This window comes from Engystomops pustulosus, chromosome 7 (assembly GCF_040894005.1).
Source record: "Engystomops pustulosus chromosome 7, aEngPut4.maternal, whole genome shotgun sequence".
Lineage (NCBI taxonomy): Eukaryota > Metazoa > Chordata > Amphibia > Anura > Leptodactylidae > Engystomops > Engystomops pustulosus.
In genome coordinates this window covers 149,468,848-149,482,485 of record NC_092417.1, presented here as the reverse complement: position 1 = coordinate 149,482,485, position 13,638 = coordinate 149,468,848, and the positions used below count along the sequence as shown (strand labels likewise).

General features: G+C 44.0%; 1 protein-coding gene across 5 annotated transcripts in view; it reads left to right on the top strand.

Moving 5' to 3' along the window:
- Positions 1 to 12,953, top strand: part of LRRC56 (leucine rich repeat containing 56) — a 125,921-nt gene extending 112,968 nt beyond the window's left edge. For all 5 annotated transcript variants that reach the window (XM_072118216.1, XM_072118215.1, XM_072118217.1 and 2 more), the window contains exons 9-14: positions 4,932 to 5,126; positions 5,700 to 5,764; positions 7,301 to 7,431; positions 8,035 to 8,219; positions 10,042 to 10,375; positions 12,140 to 12,953. In XM_072118216.1, the coding sequence (XP_071974317.1) occupies positions 4,932 to 5,126; positions 5,700 to 5,764; positions 7,301 to 7,431; positions 8,035 to 8,219; positions 10,042 to 10,375; positions 12,140 to 12,314 (1,085 nt within the window). In that variant the 3' untranslated portion in view covers positions 12,315 to 12,953. The remainder of the gene's footprint in view (positions 1 to 4,931; positions 5,127 to 5,699; positions 5,765 to 7,300; positions 7,432 to 8,034; positions 8,220 to 10,041; positions 10,376 to 12,139) is intronic.
- Positions 12,954 to 13,638: the final 685 nt, after the last annotated feature.

Sequence of the window (13,638 nt, the reverse complement as noted above, 5' to 3'; positions counted from 1 at the left end):
CTTGTAAAGCGTACCCTTGCCAGTGCTGGACAAGCTGCCTGCTCGCCTACTCTACCTCGCTACTTGTCCCGCAGAACTACGCACTCTGCCGCTAGCGCTGTCAGAAGGGAAATACTGTTTCAGCTTGTGCACCAGGGCCTGCTGGTATTCATGCATTCTCACACTCCTTTCCTCTCCAGGGATGAGAGTGGAAAGATTTTGCTTGTACCGTGGGTCCAGGAGAGTGAATACCCAGTAATCGGTGCTGGAATAAATTCTTTGAACGCGAGGGTCACGGGATAGGCAGCCTAGCATGAAATCTGCCATATGTGCCAGAGTCCCAACGCGCAAGAATTCACTCCCCTCACTGGCCTGACTGTCCATTTCCTCCTCCTCCAACTCCTCTTCTTCTGCCCATACACGCTGAACAGTGAAGGTCTGAGCAATGCTCCCCTCTTGTGTCTCGCCAACATTCTCCTCCTCTTCCTCCTCATCTTCCTCCACCTCCTCCGATATGCGCTGAGAAACAGACCTGAGGGTGCTTTGGCTATCAACAAGGGAATCTTCTTCCCCCGTCTCTTGGGAAGAAGCGCAAAGCTTCCGACTTCATGCTGATCAGAGAGTTTTTCAACAGGCCAAGCAGCGGGATGGTGAGGCTGATGATGGCGGCATCGCCACTGACCATCTGTGTTGACTCCTCAAAGTTACTCAGCACCTGACAGATATCAGACATCCACGTCCACTCCTCATTGTAGACTTGAGGAAGCTGACTGACCTGACTACCAGTTCTGGTGGAAGTTGACATCTGGCAGTCTACAATCGCTCTGCGCTGCTGGTAAACTCTGGATAACATGGGCACGTCGCACAACAGTCGGTGAGCGGGCAGTTGGAGGCGGCGCTGCGCTGCCCTGAGAGTGGCAGCATCTGTGCTGGACTTCCTGAAATGCGCACAGATGCGGCGCACCTTCGTGAGCAAATCTGACAGATTGGGATATGTCTTGAGGAAACGCTGAACTATCAGATTTAACACATGGGCCAGGCATGGCACATGTGTCAGTCTGCCGAGTTGCAGAGCTGCCACCAGGTTACGGCCGTTGTCACACACAACCATGCCTGGCTTCAGGTTCAGCGGTGCCAGCCACAGATCAGTCTGCGCCGTGATGCCCTGTAATAGTTCTTGGGCGGTGTGCCTTTTATCGCCTAGGCTCAGCAGTTTGAGCACCGCCTGCTGTCGCTTAGCGACGGCACTGCTGCTGTGCCTAGAGCTAGTGACTGATGGCGCCATGCCCACGGATGGTAGTTCGGAGGAGGAGGAGGCATAGTAGGCCTTCGAGACCTGGACCGAGGTAGGCCCCGCAATCCTCGGCGTCGGCAGTATATGAGCAGCCCCAGGGTCAGACTCGGTCCCAGCCTCCACCAAGTTAACCCAATGTGCCGTCAGCGATATATAGTGGCCCTGCCCGGCAGCACTCGTCCACGTGTCCGTGGTCAGGTGGACCTTGTCAGAAACGGCGTTGGTCAGGGCACGGATGATGTTGTCTGACACGTGCTGGTACAGGGCTGGGACGGCACATCGGGAAAAGTAGTGGCGGCTGGGGACCGAATACCGAGGGGCGGCCGCCGCCATGAGGTTGCGAAAGGCCTCGGTCTCTACTAGCCTATAGGGCAGCATCTCCAGGCTAAGCAATCTGGAGATGTGGACATTAAGGGCTTTGGCGTGCGCGTGGGTTGCACTATATTTTCTTTTCCGCTCCAGCGTCTGGGGTATGGAGAGCTGAACGCTGGTGGATGCTGTGGAAGATCGTGGAGGCAACGATGGGGTTTTTGTGCCAGGGTCCTGGGCAGGGGGCTGACTATCAGCTGACACAGGGGAAGGAGCAGTGGTGTGCACGGCCGGAGGTGAACGGGCTTGGTGCCACTGATTCGGGTGTTTAGCATTCATATGCCTGCGCATACTGGTGGTAGTTAAGCTAGTAGTGGTGGAACCCCTGCTGATCCTGGTTTGGCAAAGGTTGCACACCACAGTCCGTCGGTCATCCGGTGTTTCCTTAAAGAACCTCCAGACTTCTGAAAATCTAGCCCTCGCCGCGGGAGCCCTCGCCACGGGAGCTTCACTACGTGACACATTTGGCGCTGATGTACCTACTCTGGCCCTGCCTCTCCGTCTGGCCCCACCACTGCCTCTTCCAACCTGTTCTGCTATAGGACTCTCCTCCGTCTCAGAAGCACTGTGTTCACCCGGCCTCTCAACCCAGCTTGGGTCTGTCACCTCATCATCCTCCGATCCCTCAGTCTGCTCCCCCCTCGGACTTCCTGCCCTGACAACAACTTCACCACTGTCTGACAACCGTGTCTCCTCATCGTTGGACACCTCTTTACACACTTCTGCCACTACGTCAAGAAGGTCATCATCACCCACAGACTGCGACTGGTGGAAAACCTGGGCATCGGAAAATTGCTCAGCAGCAACCGGACAAGTGGTTTGTGACTGTGGGAAGGGTCCAGAAAACAGTTCCTCAGAGTATGCCGGTTCAAATGCCAAATTTTCCTGGGAGGGGGCAGACTGGGGGGGAGGAGGCTGAGGTGCAGGAGCTGGAGGAGTGCCGATTTCGGTGACATGGGTGGACTGCGTGGAAGACTGACTGGTGGACAAATTGCTCGAAGCATTGTCGGCAATCTACGACATCACCTGTTCGCACTGTTCTGGCCTCAACAGTGCTCTACCACGAGTCCCAGTAACTTCAGACATGAACCTAGGGAGTGTAGCTCTGCGGCGTTCCCCTGCTCCCTCATCAGCAGGTGGTGTCTCACCCCGCCCAGGACCAGGCCTCTGACCCTGCAGTAGTTGGACGCCCACGTCCCCGCCCTCGTCCTCTACCCCTAGCCCTCGGGTTAAACATTTTGAAAATGAAAGTTATAACTTTAATTTTTTTTTTACTTTTTTTTTGTGTTTTTTTTTTTTTTTTGTGTGTTTTTTAGTTTTTAAAACCAAACGATGCTATCCTATTGCTATGGCTATTTTCTAGCCAAGTATGAAAGCACACTGATGAGATGACGCTGAGTTATGAAAAAATAAACGTAAAATAAAAAGGAAATGGCAGACTGTGCCTAATTGAAATCCAACCCCTAATAAATTTTCCCACTTCGGTCTTTGCGATGGATATGTGCGTCACTAAGCGCTAAACACAGCGGGCGCAAGTCTCACTCCAAATTCCTCACAATTGGCTAGTATATGCACTGCAGCAAGGACAGCCACCAGCAGATCAACCAGAAATAAAATATATATAACGCTATTGTAGGCGTAAGTAAGCCGTTTGGATTCTCCTTTGGCTATTTTCTAGCCAAGTATGAAAGCACACTGATGAGATGACGCTGAGTTATGAAAAAATAAACGTAAAATAAAAAGGAAATGGCAGACTGTGCCTAATTGAAATCCAACCCCTAATAAATTTTCCCACTTCGGTCTTTGCGATGGATATGTGTGTCACTAAGAGCTAAACACAGCGGTCGCAAGTCTCACTCCAAATTCCTCACAATTGGCTAGTATATGCAATGCAGCAAGGACAGCCACCAGCAGATCAACCAGAAATAAAATATATATAACGCTATTGTAGGCGTAAGTAAGCCGTTTGGATTCTCCTTTGGCTATTTTCTAGCCAAGTATGAAAGCACACTGATGAGATGACGCTGAGTTATGAAAAAATAAACGTAAAATAAAAAGAAACTGGCAGACTGTGCCTAATTGAAATCAAACCCCTAATAAATTGTCCCACTTCGGTGTTTGAGGTGGATATGTGTGTCACTAAGAGCTAAACACAACGGTAGCAAGTCCCCCTGCAAATTCTTCACAATATGGTACTAGCTGCACTACTAGTGCCAGCAAGCCCAGCCACAAGCAAACAAAAAAAAAAAAGTATAACGTTATTGTAGCCCTAAGAAGGGCTGTTGGGTTCTTGTTGAATCACTCCTGCCTAACACTATTCTAATAGAACACCCTAACGCTTTCCCTGACCAGCAGCAGCTCTCTCCCTAGCGGCATCCAGACACAGAATGATCCGAGCAGCGCGGGCAGCGGCTAGTCTATCCCAGGGTCACCTGATCTGGCCAGCCAACCACTGCTATCGACGTGTAAGGGTACCACGCCATGCTGGGTGGAGTGCAGAGTCTCCTGGCTTGTGATTGGCTCTGTTTCTGGTCGCCAAAAAGCAAAATGGCGGGAGCTGCCATTTTCTCGAGCGGGCGAAGTATTCGTCCGAGCAACGAGCAGTTTCGAGTACGCTAATGCTCGAACGAGCATCAAGCTCGGACGAGTATGTTCGCTCATCTCTAATAGTGTCCTATCTGCAGGCAGCATGTTATAGAGCAGGAGGGGCTGAAGAAATTGTACATAGTGTCCTATCTGCAGGCAGCATGTTAAAGTGTTTTCCAATAAACCTTTGTAGAAGTGTATACAAAGAGAGGTCAGTCAGTTAGTAGAACCACCAATTAAATTGGGACAACTAAACCTATAATGGACATGTATTAAAATAAACCTCTACAACCTAGTACCCACTAATCAGACAGAATAGTCAATGTGACAGGTTCTCTTTAAAACTGGAAATAGATATTTAATTAAACAAAAGTTAAATAAAATAATAGGCCAAACTTGGCTTATACTCGAGTAAAAGAAATACAGGTTTTACCAGGTTTTTGTGGTAAAATTAGGGTCCTCGGCTTATACTTGGGTCGGCTTATACTCGAGTATATACGGTACTTACCTCTACGGTCTCTCCCAGGCACCCGCACCACCGCCTCCCCGATCCATGGCCCTGTTTGTCTACTTCTAATCTAGGACAACTTCTGCGGTTGTTGGAATGGTGTCCATCTCGGGGTTGTCATGTCATGTATTGCTATGTCTTGTTATCTCTGTGTAACCAAACCATGATTATTTAATAAAAAAATTGAATTTCAAGATCCAGGAAGTGAACAAAAGAAGAAAGGTTTGAGGCCCAGTACAGCCCAACCAGTACTAAGCAGAAGGCCACACTCAGCCCCGAGACCCTCAAGTACTGGGAGAATTATCACAAGCCTCCAAAGTGGAAAAGGAAGCCCATATGAACCATCGGATGAATCTCCAATCGATGATGAAGCCAGTGACCTGACTCATGGTAATATTAAATCAAGAAAGGGGCTTATATATAAAGAAAAGACAATTGCCCAAGACAGTATATTGATGATCTCTCTTAGGCCTCATACACACGACCCTATGTTTTTTCCTCTTCTGTATATACAGCTGTATTTTGGCCGTAAATACAGGACGTTTTTCACCCGTATAAGCATGTATGGCACTGTTTCCGTACAATGGAATTCCATATTCCGGCAAATGATGGATGCACCTCCCACTGGTTCAGGTCTCCCTGAATACTGCATGTACATACAGCAGCATAGGGTGAAGCATGTATGCAACACATATTTTTACGTTCCCATAGACTTTTATGGGGCATACCGAACAGAAATACATGAGAAAATTAGGACATTTTTTTTTTACGTTTCAAAAACTGTACGGTGCACAATATCACCATTGATATGGAAGGGGCCGTATGCTACACGTATATATAGCCATTTTCATACATTCGTGCGCATGAGGCCTTATTGTTATTGTGCTACATGAAGTCAGTGGGCATTTACATCTATAAGGGTGTGAGTTCATTATATTTTTTCACATTTTTCCTCATACATAGGTGTTAGCAAAGTCATCTGTGGGAATCCCATTAAAGCCCTCCGTGCAAGAAAGGAAAAGTTAGAGGTGAGTGTCTGTAGATAAAATTGCTGCTATAAATACTGAAAATACTCCCCTATGTACAGTACAGTATATATAGTAAAGCATTGAGATAACCATGAATGGAGGAAAAAACCTGGTGGCAGTGAATATCATCATCTTAAAAACCATCCATTATGGGACCTTGTTTGTTAAGGCCGAGTTTTGCCATGAAGCAACATACCGGTAGTTGTATTTGGTTATACATCCTTATCTGTAACAAAATAGAGAGTGTGAGTAAAAAAGTGAAATTAACATATTAAATGCAGGTAAATATAAAGTGCAAGTTAATGCCAAGTAAGACCAATTCCTGAATTATTCTCAAGCCAAGTAAGAAGGAGGTGGGTCTAACATGACTACATAAAACAACGAAGATGTAAACTGTATATAGTCAGTAGCAGTAATTTGGAGTTCTTAAAAGGTTTCTTGAGAAATTGTTTTAGACTTGAAAAAAGTAAAATAGAATATTGCAATTTGCACTTTGACCTTTGTCCCTAGTGTATCCATGCCTGATTTTGATGGTAGATTTCCTTTAACTCACCTCTGTATAGGAAATGCTAGGGTTGCGGGGTCCCGAGTGGCCATCCATAGTGACCTAATGAAGATCCACCATTGGCTCTGCGATATAAGGCTTACTATTTAGAGAGAGTGAAATGGGTAAAAAGAATTCTGACTTCATATTAGCCCATATTTATATTTGGATATGATGTAATGTTATAGTTCCATTCAATTATTGAATGATATAGAACTAGAGATGAGTGGACCCAAAGTTTCCATTAGGGTTCAGGGTTGGGTTTCTTCTGAATCCAATTACTACCATGGCTGGTAGCTAGGGGCGTCAATCTGGCTGTTCGGCCTCCAATCAATATGGTCAGGTTGCACGGGATGCACCGGAACCACTGAAATGGAAACTTTGGGTCAGATCATCTCTATATAGAACATAATGTTCAGAGAGCCATATCCATACACAGGGGGCAAGGGGCTAAACAGCTGTATACTGTGGGCTGGGGGCTGGCTATATACTGAGGGCCAAGGGGCTGGATGGCTATATACTGGGTAGAGGCTGTGACCAATGCATTTCCCACCCTAGGCGTATACTGGAGTCAATAGATTGTCCCAGTTTTTTGTGTTAAAATTAGGTACCTCGGCTTATATCCGAGTCCGCTTATATACAAGTATATATGGTAATACATATAACACAACCATTAAACATAGTGTTTGGCTTCAGATGGACACTACATGGCAGAATTTAAACAGTAACCACTCCTTGTCACACTATTATGGAGGCAAGTCATCCTTACAATGTACAAAACTTTGTAAACAGTACCCACTCAATGACTATTTTATCTTAAAACTAGTAATGTGTCACTGATATTGTCAGGGGTTATTTAGGATTTGTATAAGGGACCCTCGAGAGTGATGAGGTGGTGGCTTTATCCCTTTACACTCCCTTACATGTGTTGAAGATAAAATGTAACATTTTAGAAATCTACTCCAAACACCTCTGGTAATCTTCATTTTCAGGCAACTCATGGCTCGAATGGACCACCAAAGGGCTTCAAGCCAGAGGCCTCCTATGATTCTGTTACCGTCTCTCAGAAGGATCGGGACAATGTATTTTCAGAACTGAAAGCCTGGCGAGAGAGACACCACGAGTAAGACAATATCCCAAGGATGAATGATGACATAATAACTTATCTTATGATCAGAAGGGTCATGATAGCAAACATGAGTCCACTGAGGAGTTCATGTCTCTTTATTTCTGTTTTTTTTTTCCTGTAAATTTTGTGCAGTGCCTTATGTATCTTTATTTTCCAGATGTTCCATGTGACACTTGCCTTATGGGTCATTTTTGCGAATTTTCAGGCACAAATCTGCACCTGGTCCATGGCAGGCCCAGGGGAAGGATTGTGTGATGGGGAAGGAGTGAGAAATGTATTACTGTTCCTATAGGGCAACCAATGTGAAACTGCTCCAGGGGCACTGGAATGGTAGTTTTCTATTTTTTTGTAAAAAAATTAATATTTTTGAAATTAAAAATGGAAATGCTTCATGGAATACAAATTGTTCTGACACGTTTTGAGAAGGCACAACAGAGCCCTTAGTTTTAGCACTAACCAGTACCTTCAAGTTTTCATTGATTTTAAATTAATATTGGACACAACAGTTGTATCATTAGGTGTAATGTAAACTGAGCCTTTCCAGGGTAACTTTGTAGACCAAGACTTCCAATGACAATGGCTTCTTGATGTCACTAGGGTGCTGCAAAGGATAAAGGATGAACGGGCTCCACAGGTCCTCACTATAACACACAGTGATGATGAAGAGAGAGAGAGTTTATCTTCCAGCAGTGAGGATGAAGATCTGGAGGACACTTGGGACTTTGGGTGCCTTGTTAGAGTATCTCCTGAGACTGCAGTTCCTTCTCCTAGATCATCTACAGGTGAGGGCTTCTTCAAGCCTTAGTTATGGTGCTCACACCCATGTACATTACTTTTTCTACCATAAGATATTGATCAGCAATACAGGATCTATCAATTTTGAGTAAAGATTAGGATCGAACCATGAGGTCTGGAAAGTGTTACCAAATTTAGGGGCACATTTACTTACCCGGTCCAGTCGCAATCCCGCGGCGCGTTGTCCAACGAGGATTTGGGTCTGCTGGGATTCACTAAGGTCATGCGCCCGTTATCCAGCAGGTGTCGCTGCTGCACCAAGGTCCGCCGGAGTTCACGTCCTCCTGATGCATGTAAGTGCGTGATCTTGCGACACAAATCGTTTTTTAAATTCTGCATTTTTTCCAAATCCATCGGGTTGTCCGGCAGCCACGGCCCCCGATTTCTGTCACGTGAAAGCTGTCGCCGATGCGCCACAATCCGATCGGGTGAGCCAAAATCCTGGGGCAATTCGGTACAAAACGGGAATATTCGGGAAACCCGACGAAAGGGCGGCGTTCAGACCCTTAGTAAATGAGCCCCATAGACTTTGATTAGAGATGAGTCAGTGAAGCAAGTTAGTGAAGATGCATTTAGTTTGGGTCTGAATCTAATCGGTCCGAACCAGCGTTACTCCATTTGTCCTGGAAATTTGTATATAAATCCCTCATGTTCTCTAAAATACATATTTTTTTAATAAAAGGTCCAATAGTGTTTCATTTGTTTTCTTCATTCTTTCATTAGTGTTATAGTTAGGGTAAGAATTGGGGTTAGAATAAACAATGGCCCTAACACTAATGGAAAAAATTGTAGAAAATTAACAAAACTAGAGAAGAGAAGGGGGATTAACAACCAATATTCAGGACAATTGGAGCAATATAGTTTCGTCCGAAGACATGATAGATGGTCTCAAATACACAGTCGTGTAGCCTAGAAGCTAAACACATTTAAAGTGGCATTCACATTCAATTTCATTAATCTGCCATATACATTTCTTCAATGTTATTAAACAAAAAGTTCCTGTGTGAAGATAATTTCTCATAAATGCATTCATATGGTCCCTTAGAAACAAGACTGTGTGCTTGGATACGACCACCTCTGCTGGAGTGATTGCACAAAGATACAAAGGGTGTTTGTATATGAAATGTCCAGGAGGATGAATATTCTAAAGCCGTCCTGTGGTAATGAATGCAGAATCCTGGTGGCCATACAGGGCTCAATAGTGCATGTCTGGCCACTGCTGCCAAAATATGAGGTGGTCTTATCCGAGGAAGCTATCTCGTTTTTAAGGAACATGGCTACATTTTTTTTAATAACATCCAATTGAAGAAATGTTTATATATGGCAAATGAATTAAATTAAATGTAAATGCCCAGGTGGGAACACCCCTTTAAGTATGATCCAAGTTGGTGCAAGCCTTGAAAACTAAAAGAAACCTAAACCTACAACAATGTGCAAAGGTTTTAGAAGGAACTCAAATAGAAACATCAAGGGAAGTAACCATAGATGTTCTGTGGATGTAGCTATGGTCATGGCCTTCTGTCTCTATATGTCATCCCAGACAGACCTGATGGTCTGTGGGGCCATATAATCACTTCTCTCACTCCAAGTTCTTTTTATGTTGAATATATTTCTGAATGACACACACTGTATGTTTGGGGTCGTTGTTCTGATGCAGAACACATTTGCAGATGCAGTATACATTTTTGAAAGCAATGTTAATTGAAAGGCTTTTTTGCCCATCTGTCTATCTTTTGCACAGCACTGTGACTCTATGTGATGGGTTTATACTGTATTTTATGCTTTTCAATTATTCTTCCTGTTTACCAGCTGTGCCACTGAATGTAGAGGAGATGATGTTACACGATTCTCCGCGGCAGCCATCTCCCCCTATGACTCCATGCCCACCAGCTTCAATCGGTATTAACCCCAGACTGAACAAGGGTGTAGATATACGAGCCAGGCGCTTACATAGAGTCGTAACTCCAAGCAAGACTACAGCCCTGAGGACAATGGCAACACATTCATACATGGGGGATGAGGCCTATCTGCCAGCAGATTTTGAGGAAAATGTTATTAGGACTCAGCATAGTAGTCCGGCACTGGATGAGCACAACAGAAGGTCTGGTTCTGGGCCTGGAGCACTAGGACAAAGTAACTCCAGGTGAGTGTTTTGTATATTCTCATTAAGACAACTCATTTCTACATAAAATTTACTTGAATCTCTGTGTTATGTGTACCTACCGATTTCTTCATTAAAAATTAGTGCTACTGACTGACCTGGTGCAGCCTGCTAAGAAAGACTTCTAAAATATATTGGAGTGTAAGATCCAGGATTTATACACTGTATATCCTCCTATCACCCACGGTGACTAACTTGTCACCTCAACCTTCATGTATTCTTCAGCCACGTCCTCCATGAGCCATCATGCGATACACCATACAGTCATGGCCACAAGTTTTGAGAATGACACAAATATTAGATTTTCACATGATCTGTTGCCCTCTGGTTTGTCAGATGTTTTTTTTATCATATACAGAAATACAAGTGCAATCATATTATGAGTAACAAAAGCTCAGTAACAGTTCGAATGAGTTACTGCAGCAAGTCAATATTTGCAGTGTTGACCCTTCTTCTTCAGGACCTCTGCAATTCTCCCTGGCAGCTCTCAGTCAGCTTCTGGACCAAATTGGGACTGATAGGCGTCCATTCCTGCACAATCACTGCTTGCATTTTGTCACAATTTGTTGGTTTTTGTTTGTCCACCCGTCTCTTGATGATTGACCACAAGTTCTCAAAGGGATTAAGATCTGGGGAGTTTCCAGGCCCTGGACCCAAAATCTCTATGTTTTGTTCCCTGAGCAATTTAGTTATCACCTTTGCTTTATGGCAAGGTGCACCATCATGCTGGAAAAGGCATTGTTCATCACCAAACTGCTCTTGGACGGTTGGGAGAAGTTGCTCTTGGAGGACATTCTGGTGCCATTCTTTATTCATGAATGTGTTTTTAGGCAAGACTGTGAGAGTGCCGATTCCCCTGGCTGAGAAGCAACCTGATGCAGTAGACTTTGTAAAAATCTGTGTCATTCTCAAAACTTTTGGCCATTACTGTACTCTTCAGGAACATGTCTGCTCCTTAAACATTATATCCCAGCTAGTGTTAAATAGTGTCTTGGGGTTTAGATGAGGGTCAATCTATATGTCAAATATATATGTTAAGAGTATATAGAGTTCCCCTGACCCAATGAAATTGCCCTTCTAACTGCCTCCGTTAAGATGGGAACTTTGTGACTGCCTTGTAATGGATGGTTGTTGACAGATATAGTTTGAGAACTTCTACCTCCATTACCCTGTTTCCCCGAAAATAAGACAGTGTCTTATATTAATTTTTTCTCCTTAAGAGGCACTAGGTCTTATTTTCAGGGGATGTCTTATTTGTCCATGAAGAAGAATTTACATTTATTGGTGAACAAAAAATCATCTTCTAAAACCTCATAGCTCTCCAAACCTCTCATATTTAGCAATAGCACTTTCCTTAAATGACCACTTCATGTCCAGTAGTTGCTTGTATCTTATTGGTCCTGCAACAGTCAGTGATTTTATTCCGCAATTCTTCACCCATGTCACAACCTATGGCAGCATCTAAAAGATCTACTAATACTAATATACGGCTTGGGGGGAGATGTAGCAATGGCTGCCACTAGGTCTTATTTTCAGGGGAGGCCTTATATTTCTAAGATTGAACAAAATTGTACTAGGTCTTATTTTCGGGGGATGTCTTATTTTAGGGGAAACAGGGTATCAAGCTTTGCTTTACCCTTTGTTACTGACATCCATGTAGAACGTTCACTCACAGAGATACGTTACATCAGGTTCTATTGTCCTATGGCAAAATGTTTTACAAAATCCATCTTCTTCCTTCTCTAGACCATTAGGAGGAAGAATAATTACCTCCCATCAGCCCGTTATCCGTTCCTCCATTAAAACGCCAGAGAGACCCTCACCACCTCACATTATGCGTCCCGTTACAGCCACTGGAATCCTGCAAAGGCTGCCCAATAGACCGAGCCTTCTAATGTCCAGCAAAACGTCAAGTGCATAGCAAGACAATCTCCTGTAACTCAAGGAAAACTTATTCTTCAAGGACCACCAAAGAAGCGGGACAAGCAATTCTACGGCAGTGGACTCTCTACTCGAGAGGGGAACTCTTCACAACTATTAAAGGAGCAATCTCCGAGCATAGTTCCAATTTCTAAATTATTCTTTATGTCTTAAGATTGGGGAAGATAAATAAATAATTTTATTGATTCAGTTTCCTAAACAATAATATCTTATAGCCCAACTTCTGAAGATCAGGAATTCCATAGTAAGCCCAAAATTCTGTTATTTTGGGTTATTTTGAGTGCAAGAAGCTAAGATTCTGAGTTGTGGAGTGGTGGATTCCTCACACTTTAGGGTTCTTACCCTAGTCACCCCCTCCACATCTGTAAAATGGAAGGACACTGCAGTCATAGGGGTTCAGTGAAGCAAAATTAAACAGAGACGTCATGTTTTTTTCTGACTTCTGGGTAAAGGAACTGAGCTGCAGTAACTAAGCATGGCCACTACAACATGGGAGCAGTACGATTCCAGCTCTATTAACTATAGAAATGGTGTCACAACTCCCCATATCTCTGATCAGACAAATGCTGCCTTCAACAATCTATGGGTAATCTATCCCAAGGATACCTAAAGGACATCTACCACCAGGATGAAAGATTGTATGAAAATGAGCCTGAGGGGCTCTAGGCTACATTAACACTTATGGAGCCTCAAGCCCCTTAGGCTCATTTGCATACAGTGCTTCATCCTGGTGGTAGATGTCCTTTAATCAATATATTTTTACCAATGTGATTTAGTAAACCATTACCAAATAACCTGTATATACATTTTATACAGGAAGGGTTTCCTCTTTTTCTGAACAGAACAATTACAAATTGCTCTTCTCTATAGAGGCCCAATCTGCAATGTTTGACTTTCACATGATTTTTGGCTCTATTTTAGATCTATATGCTTTGTCTCATGTGTTTTGGTCCATTTACTTCAAAGTAAATCTACCGTTAAAATCCCTTATGATAAACCAGGGACAATTACTCATAGATCCAGGCACTGTGACTGTGGTAATCCTCTGGTTATCCATGGTTTCCTTCCTTCTAAAATCAACTTTTAGAATTATGTTAAGGAGACTGAAGCTTTGTGATATATTAAATCAGCTGAATTGCCATGTTGCTAGCAAGACGGAAGTTCATTGAGGTGACAGATTATGTAAAAGCCTATAGAAAGGGAAGGGGTGAGTCACGGCAGCTAGGTCTCCACACACCAGCTTAAAGGCGCTACAAATTACTTATAGGCGCTGTAGAGCAATGGAGATTACAAGTCACACTATG